This window comes from Phyllopteryx taeniolatus, chromosome 15, assembly GCF_024500385.1.
Source record: "Phyllopteryx taeniolatus isolate TA_2022b chromosome 15, UOR_Ptae_1.2, whole genome shotgun sequence".
NCBI lineage: Eukaryota > Metazoa > Chordata > Actinopteri > Syngnathiformes > Syngnathidae > Phyllopteryx > Phyllopteryx taeniolatus.
Window position 1 is genome coordinate 12,958,014 of NC_084516.1, and position 26,456 is coordinate 12,984,469.

Genomic DNA, 26,456 nt, shown 5'->3' on the forward strand with positions numbered 1-26,456 from the left:
TCACCTGTAACTTTTTCTTGGAAGTTAGCTCTTCTTCTGTCTCATCATTTGGCCTTTTTTCCTTTCCGAAGAAGCGTGCTTCTTACTCATTTTTGCTTGCGAGTTTACTTTTTGTACCACGTTAGCAAAGTGAGTAGTTTGACATGTACAGAGGCACAGGCAGCTGCACCGGATTTTCAAAATATTGTAAAACCTGTTTCCGACTCTGATGGTCATTAAAATGTGTTTTATTCAGTCTCCCTTTGCTGTCTGGTACCAAATGGCCCACGGACCGGTAGATAGGGATGGCCAAAGTTGAACGCAATTTGGAGTTCAACCAAAATATTTGAGAAAAGGTCCGATCAAACTTTGATGTGACAAAGCTCCCGAAGCATCTAAACAAATCTGTAGATGTGTTGCTTTTTTTGTTTTTTGTATGTTTTGTGATGACAACAGAGAATGATGACAAGGAAAAGTATAAGAACCGTAAATTTAACTCTCCATTTAAGTCTGTCAGGTATCTTCAAAAGGCCAAGTAGCTTTACTTATAGTTTAACTTATTGTACAACGGTCAAGAATGTTAAAACGTTACTTAAAACATTGCCTGTGGTCTTTAGTGTATACCCAGTCTCTCGCCCAGAGTCAGCTGGGAAAGACTCCAGCACGCCCACGACCCTAGTGAGGATAAGTGGTACAGAAAATGGATGGATGGATGGATGGATGGATGGATGGATTTGGGAATGTGGGAGGCAACAGGAGTACCTGGAGAAATTGCACACAAAAACGGAGAACATGCAAATTCCACACAGAAAGGTCAGAGCCGGGATTCAGACCTGGAATCTTTTACTGCGGAGCAGGCGAACTAAACTACTATTCTACTGTGCTGCAACTAAGAATGTTACAATGTGAAAGATAACCCCTCAGATAAATACTAGTCATTTTGACACACATTACTTTAAAAATTTAAAGAAGAAACTGGTGGACGACAAGACTGTACAGCTGAACTTTCTAATCTGAGTAAAGTTTGACTTGCATGTGCACCATGCAGTTGACATCATGCGCTTTCTGTCTTTTACAAAAGACCTTCAGTTCTTTTAACAGCCATCTAACTTTTGTTTTCATTTAACCTTGGCTACCTCTTGAAAAGGGTGATCCCGTGGCTAACACATGGCAACAACACAAGCACACTGATTCCAACTACCCTTAGGTATTAGTAATTTAAGTGTCACAACAGTCTTTTTGTCTTGCAGAAAGTGCTGTATCATTCATGCAGTATGTGGACATAAGCATTAGGACAGGTTGCATGATGTAAAGTGAAACTAGAGGTCCTGGGGCCTTTCTAGTTCACGGTCATTGATTGAGTTTAAGTAAGGGTTCCCCGGTTCTTCCACACAAATTCATCCAGACATTCCCTTGCCTTGATATGTCATCCTGGAACAAAGGGCATTGCCGGAACAGTGTCCAACACATTAAAAGATAGACTTGTCCAATCCAAAATGTATTGCTATGACAAATTTAGGTGTAAATATCCCGCAGTTTCAATTCATCAGTACCTACTCAATTTGACTCGGCTCTACTTGCTAAGTTGACACCATTTGGGTGACATAAACCACTGATGGTTTGAAAATAAATGGACAGAAATGCCCAAGAGACATATACAAGCTGACATTATCTTGCCATGTTGCTGTGCCTTAGCGCTATAGTCTCCACTCTGCTGCAGCTCTCCATTTTCTTGCTGCCCTTAAGTCTCCTCATGGATGTGTCCCTTTACCACGGGCAACACACCATGAAGTAAATAAAGGACACCCTCACTCTCCTCCATTGTTGTTTGTTTGTTAAGCGTGACTCATATGAGGATGAGCCAGTACTGTGCAGTGGAAAAGTACTGTAAGATCTAAACCCAGATGGTCGCTTCTTCACACAAATAGGTGTTGCCCTCCTATTTCTCTTTTTAAACAACTTTATCATCACAATCAGCTTCCACTGGGCTACTGCCAAAATCACACATAGTAGCTCTGTCGGTCAATGGGTCCTGCCTGCTTTAATTTATGGAAATTCAAAATGCATGGGCCATGGATACAATAGTCGAATGGGTTTTGCTTTTTTTTTTTTTTTTTTTTTTGGTTACATGCTGGAATGTTAATTACTCAGCATTCAAATATAATCTGGCACTCTCAGTACTCGGTAGCAGGGAGCCTTCTATCAGGGTTCAATCGGGGGAAGAAAAGGTTACATTTCTAATTGTGGGCACTTTTTTCAATGGCCTCATCAGAATTGCCCATGAACAGCATGTTCAGACAAGCTGAGACCGGGTCGAGGGATCAAAGAGGCAGCTAGCTAGGACACAATGTGCGTGCAGCACAAAGGGAGACGCTCACACATGAGCTGACAAACTGTGCACAAGAGCACATGACTAATTAGAGGCTGCCATGACTATGGTATGCACAAACTGAGTAATTAAATAATTAGTACATGAGAAGTAAATTATATCAAGAGCAACAACTGCAAAGTGAATGCCAATCGAAAATTACTTTAACATAAATTATGCAGTCCCCTACAAAAGTATTGGAACGGCATGTTCAATTCCTTTGTTTTTGTTGTATACTGAAGACATTTGGGTTTCAGATCAAAAGATGAATATGAGACAAAAGTTCAGAATCCCAGCTTTTATTTCATGTTATTTACATCTAGATGCATTAAACAACTCAGGACAGAGCACCGTTTGTTTCAAGCCATCAACTTTTCAAGTGAGCAAAAGTATTGGAACATGTGACTGATGGGTGTTTCTAGTTGCTCAGGTGTTGCCTTTTAGATCGATTACTGAAACATTAGTGCTTGTTTTTAGGTTTGGGTTTCACCTGTGAAAACTGCATTTGCTGTTAAACAAATATGAAGACCAGCTAGCTGTCTATGAGAGAAAAGCAAACCATTCTGAAACTGAGAGAAGAGGGAAAATTTATCAGAGCTATTGCACAAACATTGGACATAACCAATACAACAATTTGGAATGTCCTGAAAAAGAAACTACTGCTGTACTGAGCAACAGACATCAAACAGGTGGGCCAAGGGTATCAACAGCAGTTGATGACAGAAACATTGAGAGCTGTGACGAAACAAAGACAACAGTCAGTGCCTACCTCCACGGGGCAGAGGTGAAGTTATCACAATCCACTGTTCGAAGAAGACCGAGAGAAGAAATATACAGGCCATACCACAAGATGCAAATCACTCATCAGTAAAAAGAACCAGAAGGCCAGATTGGATTATGCAAAGTAGTACAGAGATGAGCCACAACAGTTTTGGCGTTTTACAGACTGATGAGACCAAGATTAACCTCTACCAAAGTGATGGAAAGGCCAAAGCATTGAGAAAGAAAGGATCTGCTTATGATCCAAAACACACAAGCTCATCTGTCAAGCATTGTGGAGGTAATGTCATAGCTTGGGCTTGCATGGTTGCTTCTGGAACTGGCTCACTAGTCTTTATTGATGTAACTCATGATGGTAGCAGAAAGAATTCTGAAGTCTACAAAACCATTTTGTCTGTCAATTTACAGAAAAATGCATCCAAACTAATCGGGGGAAGCGTCATCATGCAACAAGATAATGACCCAAAACACACTGCCAACACAACAAAGGACTTCATCAGGAGAAAAGGGGGAAGGTCTTAGATGGCCAAGTCAATCACCGGACCTTAACCCAATAGAGCATGCATTTTACCTCCTGAAGAGGAGACTGAAGGAACAAACCCCCAGAAACAAAGAAGAACTGAAAGAGGTTCCAGTAAAGCCCTGGAAAAGCATTTGAAACAAAGAATGCAACAGTCTGGTGAAGTCAGTGGGTGGCAGGCTTGATGCAGTAAGTAAGGGTTATGCTACCAAATATTGAATGTTATTGACATTAATTTATGTCTGTCCCAATATTTGAAAACACCTGTAAAATGAGTGGCTTCAAACAAAATGGTAAAAAAAAAAATTAATAGTAAAATGCAAAAAATTAAGTGACTTGTGAGTCAGCTTACTTTGTCACTTCTGGTGTATATTCCTCTTACGGCCCCTTGTTGAGGCTGCTCCTTCTTTCTGAATAAGTATTACAAAAAAAGCAACAAAAGGCCAAAGAAAAAACTAAACATTGATAGATTTTGATGCTCAACGCCACAACCCATCCATCGATTTTCTATACCACTTGCAATTACTAGGGTCGAGGGTGAGCTGGATTCTATCTCGGCTGACTTTGGCCGAGAGGTGTGGTCCACTCTGGACTGGTTGCTATCCAATTTACCTAAACATTTCTGTCAATGTCTCAATTATACGACCTCAGGGGCATTCAACTTTAAAGGTTCCACTTTTACTGTACACACTTAATATAATATTCCTGACACTTATAACCAGACTAGCTCAGGTAGACTAAATAAATGGAGAAGTGTCTGTTGGACAAGCTGCACGTGTTATCCGATCATCGAATGCTTTAAAAATACATTCCAACTTTCTGTCCAGCAGCTATCAAATCAGTAATGTTGCACATCATTGTTATGGTATTGTCAGTGAAAGCTAACATTCCATTCATACCATTTAAACTAACAGAATAAAATCAGCATAGATAGTGTGTTATTGTACAGGAACTGTGCAAGGCTATAGAAATCTACACAAAAAGAGAAGACTTGGACAGGGAAGGCGGCACAGTGGTCACTGAGTGAGAAGAGGGAAGTGGAGGGGGGGAAAAAAGCAAGACCAACATCTTTTCACCACCTGGGAACCAGCATTGTGCCCCCAGGATGTAGCATTTATATAAGCAGTGGACAGAGTTGCAGCAAAGAACTCAGACCAGCATTGACACATTGGGGGAGGGGGGTCCACTCATATACAACAGGGCTGAGTCACCTCTGGTACTTAAACATAACCTCACGCCCGTGGGTATGTACAAAAAAAGAGCTATTGTAACTACAATGTCTGAACAGACATACATTAATATGTGCACTTATATAATATTAGGAAATGTAGGGAAAAGCAATTCATCTTGTATTCTTTAAACCTAGATTAAAACAGTACGAGAGCGCAAGTAGGCGCAAAAACAAAATCAAGGCCAAGTTACACTACAAACTAACTGTTAGGAGGTTGCTGATAATTACATTTTTAGAGGGGGTGGGCGAGGTCTCCCATCTGGTAGCACAATGTAAAAATGTCCAATAAGGGCTTTTGCGCCGCAGGAGCTTTACTGCAAAACTGGGAACTTTTGGAGAAAGATTGCATGTTTGGACTGTGGGAACTATTTCCAAAAGTCCTGGGATTTCTTTTCTTTTTTTATTCTCTAGAGACCTAGGAGCCTTTCTTTCCTTTGATGCAGGGGTGAACAACGTTTCTGGCAGGACAAAGAATCGACGCATTTATTTAAACTGTAATATAGCATTATCTGCCTTTTTTATTTGCATAGTTTTTTTTTTAATTATTATTATTTCTCCACATAGCTACAACGCAGAGCAGTTACTTCTGTTGTGACATCAGACTGATTTATATACATGTTCTGGAGCCCTTGGGCTGCTGGGCAAATGCAACAAAGCAATGGGCCATAGGCACTTTTTGTCCCAGGAAATCATGTACAAAGTACTCAAAGTTCCTGATAATATTGGTCCAAAAGCGCCACAAAACAATAGCGAGTGTGGGAACAGCTGTCAACCCTCTGAGATTAAAAATGATACTGCATAATAAAATGAAGATAAAAGAGAGAGAGAGAGAGAGAGAAAGAGAGAAGAATAATTTAAATAAATAAATATATATATATAAATAAAATCATTACTGTGTAAACAAAAAGAATAATGATCATAAACGAACACGTACCTCTTTTCACGGACCCCTTGGCTGCCCAACAACTGTGTGGGCGCTGCAGTACATGTGCGACCCAACACTCCTCTGATCCTCACTTTTGTTGTTACTACTTTTATTGATCCTTACCTCATTTATTTTAAGGAGTGTGTGAGTTAACTTGCGAGTGACCCAGCTCTGGGAACGTGACACAAAAAGCAGGAATGCAGATCATAATGGGGGGCTGCATCGGAGACTAAAACACCTCAGGCTAGACAACTACCGCAAACCACCACCATTACTCTGCTGTCAATTGTCAAATGACAGCTGCGCCTTGACCACCCCCAACACATTGAGTGATTGGATATTAATGGACGCCCTGAACGGCGCGCTTGTATAGGCCTTTGTATACAGTATACTGTGTACTATTGTACTTACTATCAGATTTATTACACCATAAAAAGATAGATTAATCGTTGGAAGAAGCCGGCTGCTACAGAAACAGAATGTGGGAGCGTGATACAGTATTCTAAAAGAGGCTTACTTATTTTAACAGCCGATGCGATACCGATACCTAAGACCTGTGTACATTTTGGCCAAAAGGTTCACTTTTTTATCCACAATTACATTCCAAACAAGGTTAATTTATTCAAATACAGTTATTAGATACCTGTATAGCGGACACCCAGCACCCCAGTCTCCGACGAGACTCGCTCTTCCCGCAGAGATAGACAACCACGGGGTGGTGAGACTCAACTTCACATACAGACGCTAAGTGAATCACCAGCCATGATACACAGAAGCAAGACACAGATATTTACTTTGGCATGCTGACGCTAAGTGAATTACAAGCACCCGGAGCATCAAAGTGGAGACCAAAGATACCAAGGTCGCACTAGAACGCTAAATTAATTAACTACCACCACCAGCTAGCCCGGAGGATTTCACCAACAAAGACGTCTCCACCCTGCTGGCACTTGGCCAGTCAAGCTGGGAGTTTGGACAGAGCAACAGCGACACCCACAGGCGACGGAACACCACTACAGACGCGGGTTCATGAAACACAGTCTGTACCAGACTTGGCTGGGAGTTAATATTTTAAGAACTTTACATGAACGCCACGAGTGACTGTATTTCGGCAAACTTGAATGTCTGATGTCGAATCTGTTATCAACTGAACCAGATGAAATGTTTCATTCGACACCACACAAATGCCACATTGAAAATAGTAGTGTTCTCAACAATCACAAGTATTAAAGAGGATGGGCGTGCGACAAAATGGTCTCATCTTAAATCCATCCATCCATTTTCTACCACTTATCCGAGGTCGGGTCACGGGGGCAGTAGCTTTAGCAGGGACGCCCAGACTTCCCAGACTTCATCCAGCTCTTAAGGGGGGATCACGAGGGGTTCCCAGGCCAGCCAAAAGACAGTCTCTCCAGCGTGTCCTGGGTCGTCCCCGGGGTCTCCTCCTGTTGGGATGTACCCGGAACACCTCACCAGGGAGGCGTCCGGGAGGCATCCGAATCAGATGCCCCAGCGACCTCATCTGGCTCCTCTTGTGGAGGAGCAGCGGCTCTACTCTGAGATCCTCCCGGATGACCGAGCTTCTCACACTCTCTCTAAGGGAGAGCCTGGACACCCTGCGGAGGAAACTCATTTCGGCTGCTTGTATCCGGGATCTTGTTCTTCCGGTCACGACCCACAGCTTGTGATCATAGGTGAGGGTAGGAACATTGATCGACCGGTAAATTGAGAGCTTCGCCTTTCGGCTTAGCTCTTTCTTTACCACAACGGACAGATACAAAGTCCGCATCACTGCAGACGCTGCACCGATCTGCCTGTCAATCTCCCGTTCCATTCTTCCCTCACTCGTGAGCAAGACCCCAAGATACTTGAACACCTCCACTTGGGGCAGGATCTCATCCCCGACCTGGAGAGGGCACGTCACCCTTTTCCGACTGAGGACTATGGTCTCAGATTTGGAGGTGCTGATTCTCATACCAGCCGCTTCACACTCGGCAGCGAACAGCTCCAGTGAGAGTTGGAGATCACGGCTTGATGAAGCCAACAGAACCACATCATCTTAAACCACCCCATTTTGGCTCATTTCGGCCTTAAAAAGGCTGGAGCTATGCTCTCTGTATCAGCTCTTGTCTCACCCAACCAACTTGCCGAAGACTGACCCAGGCAGGACGCCCACCTCACCACGAGGTGACGAGGACACATCGGACTATCCCCGACTGCAGAGCATCCTGCAAGCGCTCCAAGCTACTCTTTTTGGGGGCCTGAGCTCACCCTGGGGGGGACGGAAGCGGGCACAACGCGCCCGTTCCGAACGTCTTGCGAGCAGAGACACCCGGGCTCCGGCGGTCCTGCCTGGGAATTTTGTGGGCTCCTTTTTCTTCTTCCTTTCCACCAAATCCACCAGGTCAATGCTTCCACCAGTGCAAAGGTAAGTGAGGAGAATGGTGTGCACGGTGGTAAATTCTGCTTCCAAAGTCACCCCGATGGGACTTTTGATAAAAACAAAGGTAATGTGCATATAGCAGAGCGCAGACCTCTTGTTTAATCGAAGCACAAGTTTCAAAATATTCAAATGTGTGATTAATGTGAATTTTAAAAAAAATAATCAAATGACAGCCCTAATATCAACTTAAATACACTCAAATTCTACAACTTAGTTGAAAGCAAATTGCAATGCACACAAAGCAGCAAGTTGACAGAACTCACATTGTATTTGAGTAATGAATCAGATGTCAGTATTGCTGAGAAATGTGGGTGAATCCACATTTCAAGTTAAATATAGTCAAATAATGTATAATTACAGTGTATAATTAATAATCACTCCCTGTCTGGTGAACCTTGTGGCCTTTTTAAACAGTGTAAACAAACTTAAGACCATTTCTTGTTGCTGAATTTGCCTGAATTCATGTCATTTTATAAGATTTATTATCAGAATCATCTTTAGTTGCCAAGTATGTCCAAAAAACACACAAGGAATTTGCCTCCGGTAGTTGGAGCCGCTCTAGTACGACAACAGACAGTCAATCGACAGAGAACACTTTTGAGACCTAAAGGCATTGACAAAAAAACAGTCACTGAGCTATAAAGGGTTGCTAGTTATTTGGTAATTCCGGTAAATGTTTTTTTTTTTTTTTTTGACAATTGTGCAATTATTGTTTATAAAGTGATATTCTTGAGCAATACTTGAATTTGCACATTTCTATTTTTGTCTATGGAGTTTATGCGGATTTAAAAAAAAAAAAATCAAAGCTACTCACCAGATACTCAGTACTTGAGTTCATTTTCACTGAACATTTACTATTACGCAAGTAATTATTTGGAGGATTTTACTTCCTTTACTTTCACTCAAAACTAACAGTAGTCTTACTTGAGTACAATTTATACTCCGTCCACCTCTGCCGAAAGGTTACTGGAACTTTTGAGAGTACAACCCCCCCAGGCAGGGTCTTCCTTTGGCCCTGACTTATACCGCCTTCGCACAGTACAAACAATTTTGTGCTCCAGATGTGCCAGATGTCTAAAAACAAGATTCCTGAGTTCTCTGTAAATTCTGCAAGTTTAAGGACACACAAGTTGATCGTGTACCGACTACATATGCATATCCAGGAATTGTTATCTTACCTTTGTGATAAGAGTGCGGTACTCCTCTACCTGGTGGTCATTGTTGTGGCAACCGGACAAGAGCTGCCACACCTCCCCACGGAGCGCCTCAGGAATGCCACTCCGCACCAGAGCTGGAAGCTGCCTGGGGCGCACGCACAGGTTCATATGCCTGGGAGAAGAGCAGGTCAGTAATAGGGATGATCAGACTAGATTCACTTGATCGATTAAGCGGAAATTCAACACTCATTTCACCAATTAAAAGTGGTCTTTGGTTTACGACAGTCCTGTCATACGACCTTACAAGGTTACAAACAGCGTGCAATGAACTAGTTTGCATAGAGGCATGACAACTATGTTGTCACGCAGCACAAGGTATGCACAGTTACAGACGTACTGAGTGTTTTTCATTTGTTTGATTATATGCATGTACGTATGTATATACACACATACACACACACTATCTACCTACCTACAGTGGTGTGAAAAAGTGTTTCCTTCCTGATTTCCTTTTTTGTCACACTTAAATGTTTCCCATCATCAAACAAATTTAAATATGAGTCAAAGACAACACAAGTAAACACAAAATTCAGTTTTAAAATGTTTTTATTATTAAGGGAGAAAAAAAATCTGAAACTAGATGGCCCTGTGTGAAAAACAGATTAGGATGATGTTCTTTTTCTGAAATGCGATGTTACTTTTACGACAGATGTAATGGGACACACACATTCCAAAAAGTTATTTTGTCTCGTCAGACCACAGGACCACAGAGTATTTTCCCAAAAGAGATGTCTTCTGGCATAACTTAGACGAGCCTTAATGTTCTTTTTGTTCAGCAGTGGTTTTTGTCTTGGAACTCTGTCATGCAGGCCATTTTTGCCCAGTCTCTCATGTCGTTAACTGAGGCAAGTGAGACCCGCAGTTCTTTAGATGTTGTTCTGGGGTCTTCGGTGACCTCTTGGATGAGTCGTGGCTGCGGTCTTGGGGAAATTTTGGGCAGTCGCTCAATCCTGGGAAGGTTCACCAATGTTCTATGTTTTCGCCATTTGTAGATAATGGCTCTCACTGTGGTTTGCTGGAGTCGCAAAGCTTTAGAAATGGCTTTATAACAATTTCCACACTGATAGATCTCAATTACTTTCTCATTTGTTCTGAATTTTTTTCATAGTGTCTAGCTTTTGAGGATGTTTTGGTCTACTTTGTCAGGTAGGTCCTAGTTAAGTGATTTCTTGATTGAGAACAGGCCGGGCAGTATAAGGCCTGGGTGTGGCCAGAGAAATTGGAACTCAGGTGTGATAAACACAGTTCTGTTTTAACAGGGCTATGGGCCGGGCCTGCACTTCCTCAGATTGCCGGCACAGCAACTCCGTACACCAGTTGACAAATACGCATGTGATTTGGTGTTTATTCACTCATAAGTTTCATAGACACATTATAGGCTTAAATTGCTTATCCTGGGACAACTAACAATAAGGCGGCACAGTAGCTGACTGGTTAGCACATCTGCCTCACAGTTCTGAGGACACGGGCTCAAATCCTGCCTCGCCTGTGTGGAGTTTGCATGTTCTTCCTGTGCCTGCGTGGGTTTTCTGCGGCTATTCCGGTTTCCTCCCACATCCCAAAAACATGCATGGTAGGTTAATTGAAAACTCTAAATTGCCCATAGGTGTGAATGTGAGTGCAAATGGTTGTTTGTTTATATGTGCCGTGCGATTGACTGGTGACCAGTTCAGGGTGTACCCTGCCTCTTGCCCAGAGTCAGATGGGTTAGGCTCCAGCACGCCCGCGACCATAAGTGAGGACAAGAGGTATGGAAAATGGATGGATGAACTAACAATAACACAGATTGTATTAAGATAACAACTCACAGGTTCTTATAGGTGTTTAGATAATATAAAAGCATTGCACCACACCGCTCATCAGTAGCACTCCTTTGCTCATCTCCCACGTCCAGTCCTACCCGGGCCGCCCTTTTCTGTCCTCCTGTCCTATTGGTTAGCTGTTGCATGTCCTCACTGGTCCTCATTGATATGCAAATATGCAATATAGTTGGACAGCAAAGCAAGAACTGTGATATAGCGTAGCATTACGGTATCTGTATTCCGTGATGATAAGTTGCAGAGCCTCATTGTTCCAGGGCTGGCACTCATTGTTTCCAAACATGTGCATCCTGGGACTCAAATAGTTTAAAGTGTAAAATGATCTATGCATCTATATTCGCAATGATAACCATGATTCACGGTTCAATCGTAATACAATTTAAGACGTCATGGGGTCATATGACTTGCATAGTGCAACAATTTTACATTGTCTCCCTCAAGCTTCCCAACACAGACTGTACATGCTTTCATGCAACAATGTCAGGGTTTCTGTGTGTATCAAGCAGCAAATTAAAGATGGCATTTTTTTTTTTTTTTTATTGCAATGCTCAATGCTTTTCATTGAAGAAACAAATGCAGGGAAAGCTACCCCAATAAGCTCCTTATCTTGTTCCCTCACTTGCAAAAAATAAATAAATAAAAGCCAATCATGCGAGCGTTTGGTCAAAAGGAGACAAAAACAACAAAAGTGCAATAAAAGCCTTACCACTTGGATAACAAATCTCCCCACGTCTCCAGGATCTTCTCTGCACACTCTTTGGAAACATCACCAGAACCACTGAGTAATGGCTCATCATTGTCTATAAACAAGAACACGTACTAGTCACATAAACAGTTTACATTTTATGACTCAACAGAAAGATAGATAGCCAGTGGTATCTCTTCAGTCAAATGTCCCTGAATTTTCCAGAAAATTAAGATTTCACACAGGACTTTCAGCAAAACTTGTGAGACTTCAGTCAAGTCAAAATCTAAAAGATTACCTCCAAAGGTGTTTTTCTTTATCTTTGGCTTCTTTATTTGTGACCCCAGGGTATCAGTGATGTTGGCAAAGAGAAAACATGTAACAATGACCATATAACCAGACATACAAATGTGGCGTTCGCATCTCTGTCCTGGCAGCACAGTACAATATGGTTAAAGTGACAATCAGCTGACATACAGGCATTCTCCATACATTTGAATATCATGGAGAGCAATTTTTTTTTCCAGTCATTAAATTCGATAGGTTAAACATCATATATAGATTCACTACAAATAAAGTAAAATAATTTATGATTTTATTTAATTTACAATTTTGATGATTATAGTGGCAGCTAACAAAACAAAAATTCCCCATCTCAAAAAATTTGAATATTAAATAACTATCAAAATTATTTTTGCATGTATTTAACAGAAATTAGGTAGGAATTGGCCTTCTGGAAAGTTTATTTTCTGTGTTTATTGAATATGTATAATATAAGTTAATAAGGGCCACCGTCTGGAGCCAGGCCTGGAGGTGGGGCTCGAAGGAGAGCGCCTAGTGACCCATGGGGCCCGGCCGGGGACAGCACAAAAGGGTAACGTGGGTCCCCCTTCCCATGAGCTCACCACCTGTGGGAGGGGCCATAGGGGTCGGGTGCAGTGTGACCTTGGCGATCCAATCCCCGGCTGGCTCTAGGCACGTGGAATGTCACCTCTCTGGCAGAGAAGGACCCCGAGGTGGTGTGTGAGGTTGAGAAGTTCAGACTAGATATAGTCAGGCTCGCCTCCACACACGGCTTGGGGTCTGGTACCAGTCCTCTCGAGAGGGCTTGGGCTCTTTTCCACTCTGGAGTTGCCCACGTCGAGAGGCGCCCAGCAGGTGTGGGTATACTTATTGCCCCCCGGCTCGGCGCCTGTACATTGAGGTTCACCCCGGTGGACGAGAGGGTAGCCTCCCTCCGCCTTCGGGTGGGGGGACGGGTCCTGACTGTTATTTGTGCCTATGCACCAAACAGCAGTTCAGATCACCCACCCTTCTTTGAGACCTTAGAGGGGGTGTTGGAGAGCACACCCGTTCGTTCTGTTGGGGGAATTCAATGCTCACGGGGGCAATGACAGTGAGACATGGAAGGGGGTGATTGGGAGGAACGGCCCCCGCGGTCAGAACCCGAGTGGTGTTCTGTTATTAGACTTCTGTGTTCACCATGGATTGTCCAGAAAAAACACCATGTTCAAGCATGATGATAAGTTGCAGAGCCTCATTGTTCCAGGGCTGGGACTCATTGTTTCCAAACATGTGCATCCTGGGACTCAAATAGTTTCAAGTGTAAAATGTCCAAAAACTCAGGCGTGGGAGGAGTTCGGTGAGGGCATGGAGAACAACCTCCGGACGGCTTCGAGGAAATTCTGGTCCACCATCCGCTGTCTGAGGAGGGGGAAGCAGTCCACACGTGCACTTGGCACCAGGACACCCTAGGTCGCTGTTCGATGATCGACTTTGTGGTCGTGTCATCGGACTTGCGACCGCATGTCTTGTACACTCAGGTGAAGAGAGGGGAGGCGCTTTCAACTGATCACCACCTGGTGGTGAGTTGGCTCCGATGGTGGGGGAAGATGCCAGTCCGACCTGGCAGGACCAAACGTATTGTGAGGGTCTGCTGGGAACGTCTGGCGGAATCCCCTGTCAGAAGGAGTTTCAACTCACACCTCCGGCAGAACTTCACCCACATCTCGGGGGAGGCGGGGGACATTGAAGCGGGCCATGTTCTGCGCCTCTATTGCTGAGGCGACCGACCGGAGCTGTGGTCGGTGTGGCAATCCCCGAACCAGTTGGTGGACACCAACGGCGAGGGATCCCGTCAAGTTGAAGAAGGAGTCCTATCGGCCTTTTTGGCCTGTGGGATTCCTGAGGCAGCTGATTGGTATCGGCTGGCCAAGCGGAATTCAGCTTTGGTGGTCACTGAGGCAAAAACTCGGGCGTGGGAGGAGTTCGGTCAGGCCATGGAGAACGACTTCCGGACGGCTTCGAGGAAATTCTGGTCCACCATCCGCCGTCTCAGGAGGGGGAAGCAGTGCACCATCAACACTATGTATAGTGGGGATGGGGCGCTGCTGACCTCGACTCGGGACGTTGTGAGTCGGTGGGGAGAATACTCGAAACCTCCTCAATTCCACTGACACGCCTTCCCATGAGGAAGCAGAGTCTGGTGTCTCTGAGGCGGGCTCTCCTATCTCTGGGGTTGAGGTCACCGAGGTGGTTAAAAAGCTCCTCGGTGGCAAGTTCCTAAAGGCTCTGGATGTTGTGGGGCTGTCCTGGTTGACACTCTTCTGCAACATCGCGTGGATATCAGGGACAGTGCCTCTGGATTGGCAGACTGGGGCGGTGGACCCCTTTTTAAGAAGGGGGACCGGAGGGTGTGTTCCAACTACATGGGGAATCACACTCCTCAGCCTCCCTGGTAAGGTCTATTCAGGGGTGCTGGAGAGGAGAGTCCGTCGGCAAGTCGAATCTCAGATTCAGGAGGAGCAGTGTGGTTTTCGTCCTGGCTGTGGAACAGCTCTACAGCCTCGGCAGGGTCCTTGAGGGTGCATGGGAGTTCATGCAACCAGTCCACATGTGTTTTGTGGACTTGGAGAAGGCGTTCGACCGTGTCCCTCGGGGAGTCCTGTGGGGGGTGCTTCTTTTCATAACTTTTATGGATGGAATTTCTAGGCGCTGCCGAGGCATAGAGGGTGTCCGGGTTGTTGGCCTCACTATTGCATCTTTGCTTTTTGCAGATGATGTGGTTCTGTTGGCTTCTCCAACTCTCACTGGAGCGGTTCGCAGCAGAGTGTGAAGCAGCCGGGATGAGAATCAGCACCTCTACATCTGAGACCATGGTCCTCAGTCGGAAAAGAGTGGCGTGCCATCTCGGGGGTGAGATCCTTCCCCAAGTGGAGGAGTTCAAATACCTTGGGGTCTTGTTCACGAGTGGGGGAAGAATGGAACGAGAGATCGACAGGTGGATCGGTGCAGCGTCTGCAGTGATACGTACTTTCTATCGGTCCGTTGTGGTGAAGGTGGAGCTGGGCCGAAAGGCGAAGCTCTCTATTTACCGGTCGAGCTACAGCATCTCGGGCATCTGTTTAGGATGCTTCCCGGACGCCTCCCTGGTGAGGTGTTCTGGGCACGTCCCACCAGGAGGAGACCCTGGGGACGCCCCAAGACACGCTGGAGAGACTACGTCTCTCAGCTTGCCTGGGAACGCCTCGGGATCCCCTCGGAAGAGCTGGAGGAAATGGCCGTGGAGAGGGAAGTCTGGGCTTCCCTGCTGAAGCTACTACCCCTGCGACCCGACCTTGGATAAGCGGAAGACAATGGATGGTTGGAAGTTAATTAGTTAATTAAAACTACTGAAATCAATTAGCTTTTCAACCATATTCTAATTTCGGGATGCACCTGTAAACAACAAAAGAACAAAATGTGCAACACAAAGTCAAATGTGTTTAAAGTGGTGAAGTGACTCCCCTCCCAAGCATATCAAGTCATCTCTATTAGACAGAGGCTCCACTGTATTTAAGACAGTATTTGTCTGTCCTTCTTAGAATTTGTGAAACTCGCCAAGAGCGGGATATGTGATGATGATATGATAAAATTTATCCTCGACTACTAAAGAGATATGTTGCATAATGCGGGCAGCCTTTAACCCAATGATGGTCCAAAGTTTCCATATGGGCTACATGTGAGATGGAGAATGAACAAACAACAATGGCAGATGGCGCCAGTGCATTGACGTCACACTGTTATCTATCTGGAGGAGTGAATGAGTGCTGCATGCGGTTAGCGCCACAGTCAAGAGATTCCATGTTGAATCTCAGCTCAGAACTTTCTGTGTGTAGTTTTCATGTTTTCCCTGTACCTGCGTGGGTTTTCTCTGGGTACTTTTTTTAAATGCATATTTTCCACATTCTGGTGTTAAAAAAAATCTCCATTCACTTTAGCACTGTTTAAAAAATATATTGCTCACATTAAAACTCTTCATATATATATATATATATATATAATATATATATATATTATATATATATATATATATAATATATATTATATATATATATATATATATAATATATATAATATATATATATATAATATATATATATATATATATAATATATAATATATATATATATATATAATATATAATATATATATATATATATAATATATATATATATATATATATATATATATATATCGAGGACGTAGTCCTCCATTTTGATATCTTTTTGTGGACAGTAACAATTGAACATGACCTTCGTTTTGCTTTTGTTCATTTTCAGACCTGAGCGATGGCTTTCCAACTCTAATTCTGGAATACGACGCTGTAGTTGTTCAGCATTGTAGGAGAATAAAATTATGTCGTCTGCAAAACGAAGATGGCTCAAATAAGCGCCGTTAATTTTTAGTCCTTTTTCCCCCAATTGAGCTTTTTAAATATTTCTTCAAGGCAAGCTGTAAATAGTTTCGGAGACAGTGTATCGCCTTGCCTGACCCCTTTTCCTAGACTTATTCGCACTCTTTCATCATCTATTCGTATTGAACCTGAAAAATTGTTGTATATTGGTTTGTAGAATGTTGATATAGGTCTGCTCTATCCCTTGATTTACTTGCGCCTGCAGTATCGAAGTGGTGGTGACTGAGTCAAACGCTTTTTCAGAGTCGATGAAGGCTACACACAGAGGCATTTCGTACTCGTTCGATTACTGTCTGTATATGGTCCATAGTATTAAAACGGCTACGAAAACCCGCTTGTGCTATCGGCTGTGCTTCACTGAGTTTGATTCCAATTCATTTGTCCAATATCTTTGCAAAGACTTTATCAATTGTTAAGAGTAGGCTTATTGGGCGATAATTTCTTAGGTCCATTTTATCGCCTGATTTATGTAGCAAAATGATTTCTGTCTTTCCATGTCGCCGGTACTTCTTGCAAGTCCAAGCAGCGTCCAAATTGTTTTACAAGGATCTTATTAAGTTCGTTCCCTCCTGCTTTAAGCATTTCAACATACATTTCATCCAGACCACAAGCTTTTCCTGCCTTAAGTGAACTAATAGCATTTTCAACCTCTTCATTCAGGATACATGGAACTGGGTCTGCTTCGAGCTTTCCAGTAATAATTCGGTGAGGGTCACTGTATAGGTTGGTATAAAATTATTTAACTCGTTGTACAATTTCCTGGTGGCTGTGACATATCGTTCCATCTTCAAACCGAAAATTCTTTTCTTGTGGCGAATTAATGCACATTTTACATTTTTTATTCCATGTCCCGCTTCAAGCCGAACATTGTAAGTTCTCAATTCTTTTCGTATCTTTTTCCGAATCGTCTTGAACAATTCAACATATTAAATTTTGTTGATAATGCTTTCCCTTTTCTTCATTTCTCGTCGCTTTTTCATTAAGTCGAGAGTAGCTTTCGATATTCTGGATGTTGTCGTCTTTCTCGTTGATGGTGCTAATTTGTGTGCAGTTTTAACAATCCCGTTTACAATTTTGTCGTTGTGTTGACAGATCTGTGTCTTCCAGCATTAGAAGAGCTTTAAAGCGATTAGCCAAACGTATTTGAAACTCGTCGCTTCTTTCTTGAATTTGAAGTTTAATTTGGTAAGCTTGCTCTTCAGAAGTTTCTTTCGTTCGAGCTGGCAGTTGATTTGCACCTGAACCAATCTGTGGTCACTTCCAATGTCAAATTTGTTTAGGGTGGTGCACTCCGTACTACAGGAAGTAGTCTCTGATGTTAGTGTTACCTTTGGGGTTTATCCATGTCCACTTTCTGTTCCATTTCTTGTTAAAGAACGAATTGATAAAGTATAAGCCTTCCTGTTCAGCAAATTCTATTAAGCGTTCTCCTCTTTCGTCCCTTGATCCCATTCCGTAGGATCCAATTGATTTCTCGCCAGAGTTAAGGACAATCCTGGCTGAGATTTAAACCTTGAACCTCAGAACTGTGAAGTAGACATGCTAAACACTTAATCACCGTGCTGCCCTAGTATGTATATTATGCAAGTAAAAATTATTACAACACAGTTTCACCTTTCACGGTTTATTCAGGAAACTTAAAACTTTGAAAACTTCGGAATTCCTACCTTCCATTGGAAAGCTGAATACAACATTTTTATTTTGCTCAAATGCATTCAGACATTTATAGCATCACAACAATGCTGAGAAATAGAAAAATTACCTTCCTCTTCGTCATCCTCAGGTGGAGAAGGGACCATAGAACCAGGCCCACCGGGAAGGATGCCAGGACTAGCTGTGGTCTTCCGTTTCTCTCTCTCTGTCTCACTTTCCAAACTCACCACCTCGTAAAGTGTGTCCGAGGAAGGACTCTTCCGCTCCTTGCGTTCCATCTGACAAAAAAATGCAGTGGGTGAAGAAAATCCATCAGGAAAAATTTAAAACACTATACTTTCATTTTGTATTCGTGTGAGCTGATATCAAGCTTGATATTCATTTAGTTGGATAAAACCACAAGTGATGTGCATGCCATAAGCGGACATACATGTCGCAGTTTCAGGTAGAAGGTTTCAGTGTGGCTGCGCTTGCTGAAGGGCCAGAAGAGACGATCATTGGGGGAGCACACTCGGACCCTGGTCTCCAGAAGGAAACGCACTGGCTCCTCTACTTCCGTAATGACTAGGTCCACCGCTGTCGTCATGTACATGAATTTATCTAGAAAAGGAAGAAAAACAACTTAGTATGCTTAAAATAATTCATCAATCAATACATGCACAATATGGATTTTTCATCAGCCAAGCAAAGGAGGTTAGTGTTTCTGTGGAGATCATCAGTAGTCATGATTGACACATTGCGTGTGTTAAATACTGCATCGGCTTGATAAGACTCTTAGTCCGAGTCAGTCTTGATCAACCTTTTGTGAACCAAAGTCTTTAACTTGGCTCTCCTGCAACTGGTGCATTTAAGTCAATCTGTTTGTGCTGTTTTACCAGAAGGGGCACTAAGTGAAGATATAGACTACTGTATTAGCTAGCTAGCGGCTAACTAACTGCCACTCTCGTCACTTAGATTACATTAGTGGTTGAATTAATTTTAATACTTTTACCCATATGACAGTTACAAGCTACTAAAAATGTTTCTTAGCGCTCCTCATTTAAGACAAGAGTGTTTTATCATTTTTAACAATATTAGAATGGGTCAAGACTGACATGACCGTTAATAATGTTACAGTGTTACTTACATTAGTGGCTGTGAATATAATCAAGGTTTTATCATGGTGACAGTTTGTGCAGGGGAAAATGTACTTCTGATCGGTTTGGCAAAATTAATATTCCACCCCTGTGAAACTGAATGAATTCCCATTTGGAATCTGTTATTCCGATTGAGGTGTTTATATGGAGGATTTTCATTCGGTTTGGGCTTCTAAAGCGATGATAATTAGAATAGAAGGCTCCATGTAAACCAGGCTAGTCTTGCAACTCTTTAGTCTTTATTTCAGACCCAGGAGGATTCATATCACAGAGTAAAGAAAAACTATTTAATAGAGAAACAAGAAATTACAATAATATGAACAATACCAATATTAACAACAATACTGGTTTAAAAGCAAAACCAAAAAATAATAAAATAGAGGTCGGGCCTTATTTTTCATGATTTCAGAGGCATTAAAAAAACAATAACGTTTATTGTGATAGTTTTGGGGAAAATATATTGTCTTAAAAAAATTATCGTGTTAAGATTTCTAACTGAAAATTGTCAGCCAATCAGAGAAGGGGTTCCTCGACTAGCAGACAAAACGGTTCAAGGAGATATGTTAAGAAATGAAGTTACACAGTTTTACTCTAATTTGAAGGCATTTTTTGGCCGGATTTTTTTCAATAGGTGATAGAGCACAAAAAATTCCCCCAAAAGTTGAGTACCAATTGAGCCTGAGGTCAAAGTAATTGTCTGTCGACCTCCAAGGCAGGACTGTGACAAGGCACGGATCTGGGGAAGGGTACAAAAACATATCTGCTGCATTGAAGATCCAAATGAGCAGCGCCCTTTATCATACATAAATGGAAGGGTTTTATCCTCTGAAAATGGAAGAAGTTTGTAACCTCAGAAGTCTTTCTAGAGCTGGGCACCCATCTGAACCGAGTGATCCGGGGAGAAGGGCCTTAGTTAGGGAGGTGACCAACTTACTCTGTAAGAGCTGCAACATTCTTCTGTAGATAGAAAAACTTCCATAAGGACAACCATCTCTGGAGCAATCCACCAATCAGGCATGGTAGAATGGCCATACGGAGGCCAACGAGCCAATCCTCAGTAAAAGCCACATGCCAACCTGCCTGGAGTTTGACCAAAGGCACCTGAAGAATTCTCTGGCCATGAGAGACAAATGATTTGGTCTGATCTGATGAGACCAAGATTGAACTCTTTGGTGGGGTGAATACCAGACATCATACATGGAGGAAAGGGAATGCTTATCACCTGGCCAATACCATCCCTACAGTGATGGATGTTTTTCAGTACCAGAAACTGGAAGACCAGTCAGGATTGGGGGAAAGATGACTGTAGCAACATAAAGAGATATCCTGGATGAAAATCTGCTCCAGAGGCCTGTTGACCTCAGACTGGAGCGGCAGATCATCTCTCAGCAGGACAACGACCCTGAACGTACAGCCAAGATATCAAAGGCGTGTCCAGCCAGAGCCCAGACTTGACTACGACTGAACAGCTCTGGAGAGATCTGAAAATGGCTGGGCACAGACACTCCCCATTCAACCTGGTGGTGCTTGACAAGTGCTGCAAAAAGGAATGGGCGAAACTGCCCAAAGATACTGTAGGTGTGCCAAGCTATTGGCAAAGGTGCATCACCGATGTAACAAGCAAAGGCTGTCAATACGTATGTGTTTTCTTAGTTTTTTTATTTGCAAACATTTAAGAAAAAAAAAACATTTCAAATGTTGTCATTATGGGGTGTTGCGTGTAGAATTTTGCAGAGAACAAATTTTGTGTGCATGCATGCATGTTCATGACATAAAAGGTGATTCTTCTTCTTCTTGAGCAATTTTGAGCTTCTACTATGGAATAAGGGAAAATGTAGGGGGGAAAGAAGCTCTGTGAATACAAGACTGGATGCACTGCATGTGATACATTTTAGGCAATGGGCAGCTAAAGCTATGTCAAAAGCTTATTAAATAAATTGAAGATTAGTGCAACCATAAAGCAATTTACACAGGTGGCATGTAAAATAGGCAACAAAAGGAACTAATAGCCGCTTTTTTTTTTTTCTTTAAATAATACAGTTGCTGGTGTTTGTTACCTTTGGGCGTTTCCTCATTCACAGCCTGGAACTGGGGCGTGCTGGGGGTCCAACTTCCTGTGATGATGTAAGACTTCCCATCCGAGCTTTTTCCCATTGACTCCTGAAGGGGCATAAGTTGGAGGAAATTAGCTAATGCTTACACACAACTACAAACATACTGTGTGAATGCAAAATTATTCATACACAGTTTAAATGTACATTACTTTAACAATAGTATCTTTCGACTGAAAATGAGAAGAAAATGGTTAAAAAAATAAAATGTAAAAAATGATATTTTCATTTACCAATAAATTCCATCTACAAGATAGTTATAATATTTTTATTAGTAAAATTATGATTTTTATTTACAGTTTTATGCCCATACCCTTTATTTTGCAGTGAGCACCAGGCATTTATTAGCAGTAAGGCATTTATTCTGGAGAAGTGGTTTATTTGTACAAATACAATGTTTATAATTATTAAGAAGCCTGTAAGATGCTGTTTTAGAGTTATTACAATAAATAACTCTAATACAGCTTCTTACAGTCTTATTTAATCTACAGCCGGACGACCCCCATAAAAATTTTTTATTTTGATTAATCTCAAACTTTGGCCATGGTGAGAATAATTTTATAGACACACAATATAACCCACCAGGTCTAGAAGGTGCATGTCACTGTTCTTGACGTTCTTGCCAGGGCTAAGCAGAAGACCGAAACACCTGGAAAAGAGGCACGCATAAAAGACAAAAATATGAATAAAATAAAAATAAAAAAGAAGCAATAACAAATTACACTATTGCATTGCGCAACATCACAAGTCAATTTCTTCCTACAAATAGCTTCCTGGACAGGCCTTCTTACACTGAGCAGAACATGGGGGATATTTGGCCTTTTCATCCTCTCTGGGTACGTCATACAATAACACACCACAAGGTACAGATTTATGAGACCATGGAAAATGATGGCCCATCAATCACCCTGTTAAAATTGTCCTGGAGCACAAACTAGAACACGCGGCCGAAACACGATGTTCACTTGGGAGTGTTCATCAATGACAGCGGCGGGATGCTCTGGCTTTAAATGACTGGTCATGTTTTAAACAGTCAGCGCCAATGGAAATAGATGACGCCATCTCTGTTATTATAATAAAATCTGCAAGTCATCCAATACATCAATCAAAATTGGGCCGACAAGGTCTGGTTTGCATGAGTTTTCTTTATGTATTGTACGTGTGTGTGTGTTTCCCTTTTACCGCTCAATAGCCAGTTCCTTATTGGATGTCTGTTGGACATAAATTACAATTTTCTTGTCCATTCCAGCACGCAGTTTGAAGCTCTGCTTGTCCTTGTCTTTGGCTACAGCACTAGAAAAAAAATGTAAAACAAAGAAATGAATTAGATATGATAAAATCCAAATTCCTCACCGAACATTAAGAGCCAGTGCAAATGCATGCAAGACACAATTGTTTTTTTGTTTTTTTTACACGTTATGATAATCATGAAGCATACAAAAAAGCATCCCTGCATGTCAATTCCAATCAAATTTAGTTTAGTTTATAAATTTATGGCTATGGATAAAATAAGAATGGGTTGCTTTTTCTTCTTTCTAATCTTACAAAACTAATCCAGGGATCTGAATATACAGTGTGTGTGTGTGTGTGTGTGTGTGTACCGTGTGTTAATGTTGTTCGCTTGCAATTCAAATGTGCTGGCTGAAAAGAATCCATGTTTAGGAAGAGGGGTGGGGGGAATGAAATAAACATTTTAAAAACGTCAAAAGACGCGTTAAAGAAGCAAACAGGATCTTTTTCCCCCTCTTATTCAAAGGGTGACAGAATCCTCAAGGAGATCTTGTGATTTCTGGTCTTAATTGCATAAACCCAAACAAGAAAGGAACTAACAAGGAAAGAGGGAACTATTGTGTTATTGAAAACAAATATAGAAATGGAAGTAATACATTTGATGATTTAAATTTTAAGTTTCCTTTATGTGTAGAAGGCCTACCTTACATGCCCTCATTTGTGAAAAGCTGTTACGCTATCATTCATCCATCCATCCATCCATTCTCAACACCGCTTATCCTCGTTAGGGTCGCGGGGCGCTGGAGCCTATCCCAGCTGACTTTGGGCGAAAGGTGGACTACACCCTGAACTGGTCGCCAGTCAGTCGCAGGACAACCATTCGCACTCACATTCACACCGTCACTTGAATGGGAACTGAACCCACGCTGCCTGCACCAAAGTCAGGCGAGTGTACCACTACACCATCAGTGACTCGTTACCCTATCATTCCAACATAAATGCAAAAAGTAGGTACTGTATGTATGTTTATCTTCAATGATATACAGTCCCCTCCAAAAGTATTGGAATGGCAAGGTCAATTCCTTTGTTTTTGTTGCATACTGAAGACATTTGGGTCTCAGATCAAAAGATGAATATGAGAAAAGTTATTAATTCCAGCTTTTATTTCATAGTATTTACATCTAGATGTGTTAAACAACTCAGGACAGAGCATCTTTTGTTTGAAGCCACCCACTTTTCAAGTGAGCAAAAGTATTGGAACATGTGACTGATGGGTGTTTCTAGTTGCTCAGGTGTTGCCTTTTAGATTGAAACTTTTGACCTGAGGTACGTGCTTCCAAAGTGCAAATATTTTGCAGTGGCCTTGCCTCACTTGTAAAACTCTATATAAGAATTGAACTGGAGGAGACGGGACTCTTTGACAAACATCCAAGTCATGCAGTTTGGCAGGTCAAATTGTTAAACATTTAAAATGTTAATGTCTTAAGGATCTTATTTACCTACGTCTTGACAAAATTGACAGTTTTTTGTTTTTTTAACGAGAAAGTATTTATTTTGTATTATATGTAAAGAAAAAAAAATTCCTTTTACTTCTGTGAAATTTGAAGTTAACGCTTGGAATAAAACCCACAATTAATGCAAATCCCATGGGGGGGGGGAGCAAAACTGGTTTAGAATAATGCTGTCATTTGTTTTGTTTCTGTAAACAAAGGGGGGGGGGGGAATATAAAATTGGTAATCTGATTTTTGTGAGAAAAGTCTGAGGTTTGATTTTAAGGCCCTATCGCTCAGCCCTGTCTCTGCACTGCATAAATGCCAGAGGAGGTTTGTAACACATAGCGTTTGTAAAAGGAGACAAACAAACAAACACCTGAAATCAATGATTAAGATGTGTTGCCAAGTTTCTTTATCCATAGAGTGTACACTACCAGTCTGTATCTGATCACTAGGACAACACTACATACATGTTTATACCTGAAAGTGCCTTTGCCGTCATCCTCCTTGATTTCTAGGCTGACAGTGAAGATAAACAAGTCGCTGTCAGGCGTGAGTGGAGCAGACTGCTGACACGCCAGCGCTGCCTTCTTAGCTGACCGCCGAAATGCAGTTGCAAAGCTGTACAGAATCCTACTCACCTGTACAGAGGACATAGAGCACACTGTCATACAATGTGAGGGCTATGAGACGTTATGCATGAAAGAACCAGCAGCTGTATTGCAATCGTAATGGCACACTGTTCACACTCCAGAGGGTCACCCTTGTCAGTCATTATGTCACATGGGACCAGCAGTGTGATAACAAGTGACAGTTGCAAGGCAGACGGTGGTAAGGTTGCCTTTTCCAGAATGCTCTTCATTCTCCGGAGCACCCAGTGATGCCGCATGTTTTTCCCCTCTTTATGTTCTTTTTTCCGCAACATTGTCGCAGCGATCCTTTGTTTGACAACAACTTGTTGTCGCCACGGTAAGTTATATCCTGTTGCGGTGAAAGGTGACACGTTTTCTGGTCACGCCTGCCCGACGGTGTTTGATTTGACAAGATAAAGCCCAATGATAGTAAAAGACGGCGTACGGTGGTATCAGAATACACGTCGTGTGGTTTTGCCACTGTCTTACAGAGATACGGCAAGATTTTATGGCAGTAGTATGACAATTGTGAAAGACCAAATTTGTCTTGTAGTCCGATCCTGGCAACAGAGGTTGACAGTTTTCGGGATTCCCACCTGTTCTGAGGATCACGCGGGATTCCCGCAGATGGGAGTGAATTTCATCATCAATCACAGGATTGGGCAGGTGCAAAGATCATCGGGAGCTATGAAAACAAAGTCACCGGGAATGGACGGGAGTGGAAACTATGATGGCGGGAGTTGAAACCATGATGGGAGTGAAACCATGATGCAGTTATATATATATATTTTTTTTTTAAATCAAATTGATATTTGAACATTTCCCCTCAGCATCGAGCTAAACATTGGTAAACTAGGGGACTAATATGGATTTTGTGAATAAATTTGTTTTGTTTTTTTATTACGGTGACTAAGACAGACTGGTATGTGCATTTTACACCGAGGGAGAAAAACAGAGCAGAATTGACTGGGAGTAAAAAAAAATGTTTTTTTTTTAATTTTAAAAAGTGCTGGTACCACTGATGATAACAGGTTATATTAACAGACACTAAAAAAAATCCCACTGCACCACTCGTCAGGAGCAACGCCTTGCTCATTTCCCACAACCTGTCCTGCCCTTTTCTGCCTTCTATCATCTTGTTCTCTTGGTTAGTTATTGCATTGCATGTCCTCACCGGGTGTGTGTCCCCCACATCCACAAATAAGAACACAATTTGACTGTTGTAAAGTTACTTGTGCTGAAATATCTAGACTGTCTAACTATTATTCTGCTGTGGTTCGCACCCCTATTTCCCTTGTCTACTCTGTTCCTCTGTCTGTCCCCTAAACCCCTTTTCTGCCGGCTACATTCTTAATAAACATCAGAATAATTGTAAAAAAATTTAAATAAGCAGCGGGATTATTTCAAACTCCCCTGTTGCGCAGCAAAACTGTTCCAGCACAAAAGACATACAGATCCACCATTCTGCAAGGCCATGCAGCTGAACAGGACATGTTT

At 42.2% G+C, this 26,456-nt stretch overlaps 1 protein-coding gene across 8 annotated transcripts in view; it reads right to left on the bottom strand.

Annotated features, from left to right (window-relative positions):
• The window catches only part of LOC133465283 (rab GTPase-activating protein 1), a 104,674-nt gene that overhangs the window by 57,818 nt on the left and 20,400 nt on the right, over window positions 1-26,456 (bottom strand). For 6 of the 8 annotated variants that reach the window (XM_061747918.1, XM_061747916.1, XM_061747917.1 and 3 more), the window contains 8 exons: window positions 24,808-24,968; window positions 22,786-22,896; window positions 22,186-22,252; window positions 21,550-21,652; window positions 18,787-18,956; window positions 18,466-18,634; window positions 11,990-12,083; window positions 9,425-9,575 (listed from right to left, as the gene is read on the bottom strand). In XM_061747918.1, the coding sequence (XP_061603902.1) occupies window positions 9,425-9,575; window positions 11,990-12,083; window positions 18,466-18,634; window positions 18,787-18,956; window positions 21,550-21,652; window positions 22,186-22,252; window positions 22,786-22,896; window positions 24,808-24,968 (1,026 nt within the window). Of the gene's footprint in view, window positions 1-5,812; window positions 6,484-9,424; window positions 9,576-11,989; window positions 12,084-12,266; window positions 12,298-18,465; window positions 18,635-18,786; window positions 18,957-21,549; window positions 21,653-22,185; window positions 22,253-22,785; window positions 22,897-24,807; window positions 24,969-26,456 lie in introns of those variants that run through there. The other 2 variants (XM_061747921.1, XM_061747922.1) reach the window with 2 other exon arrangements.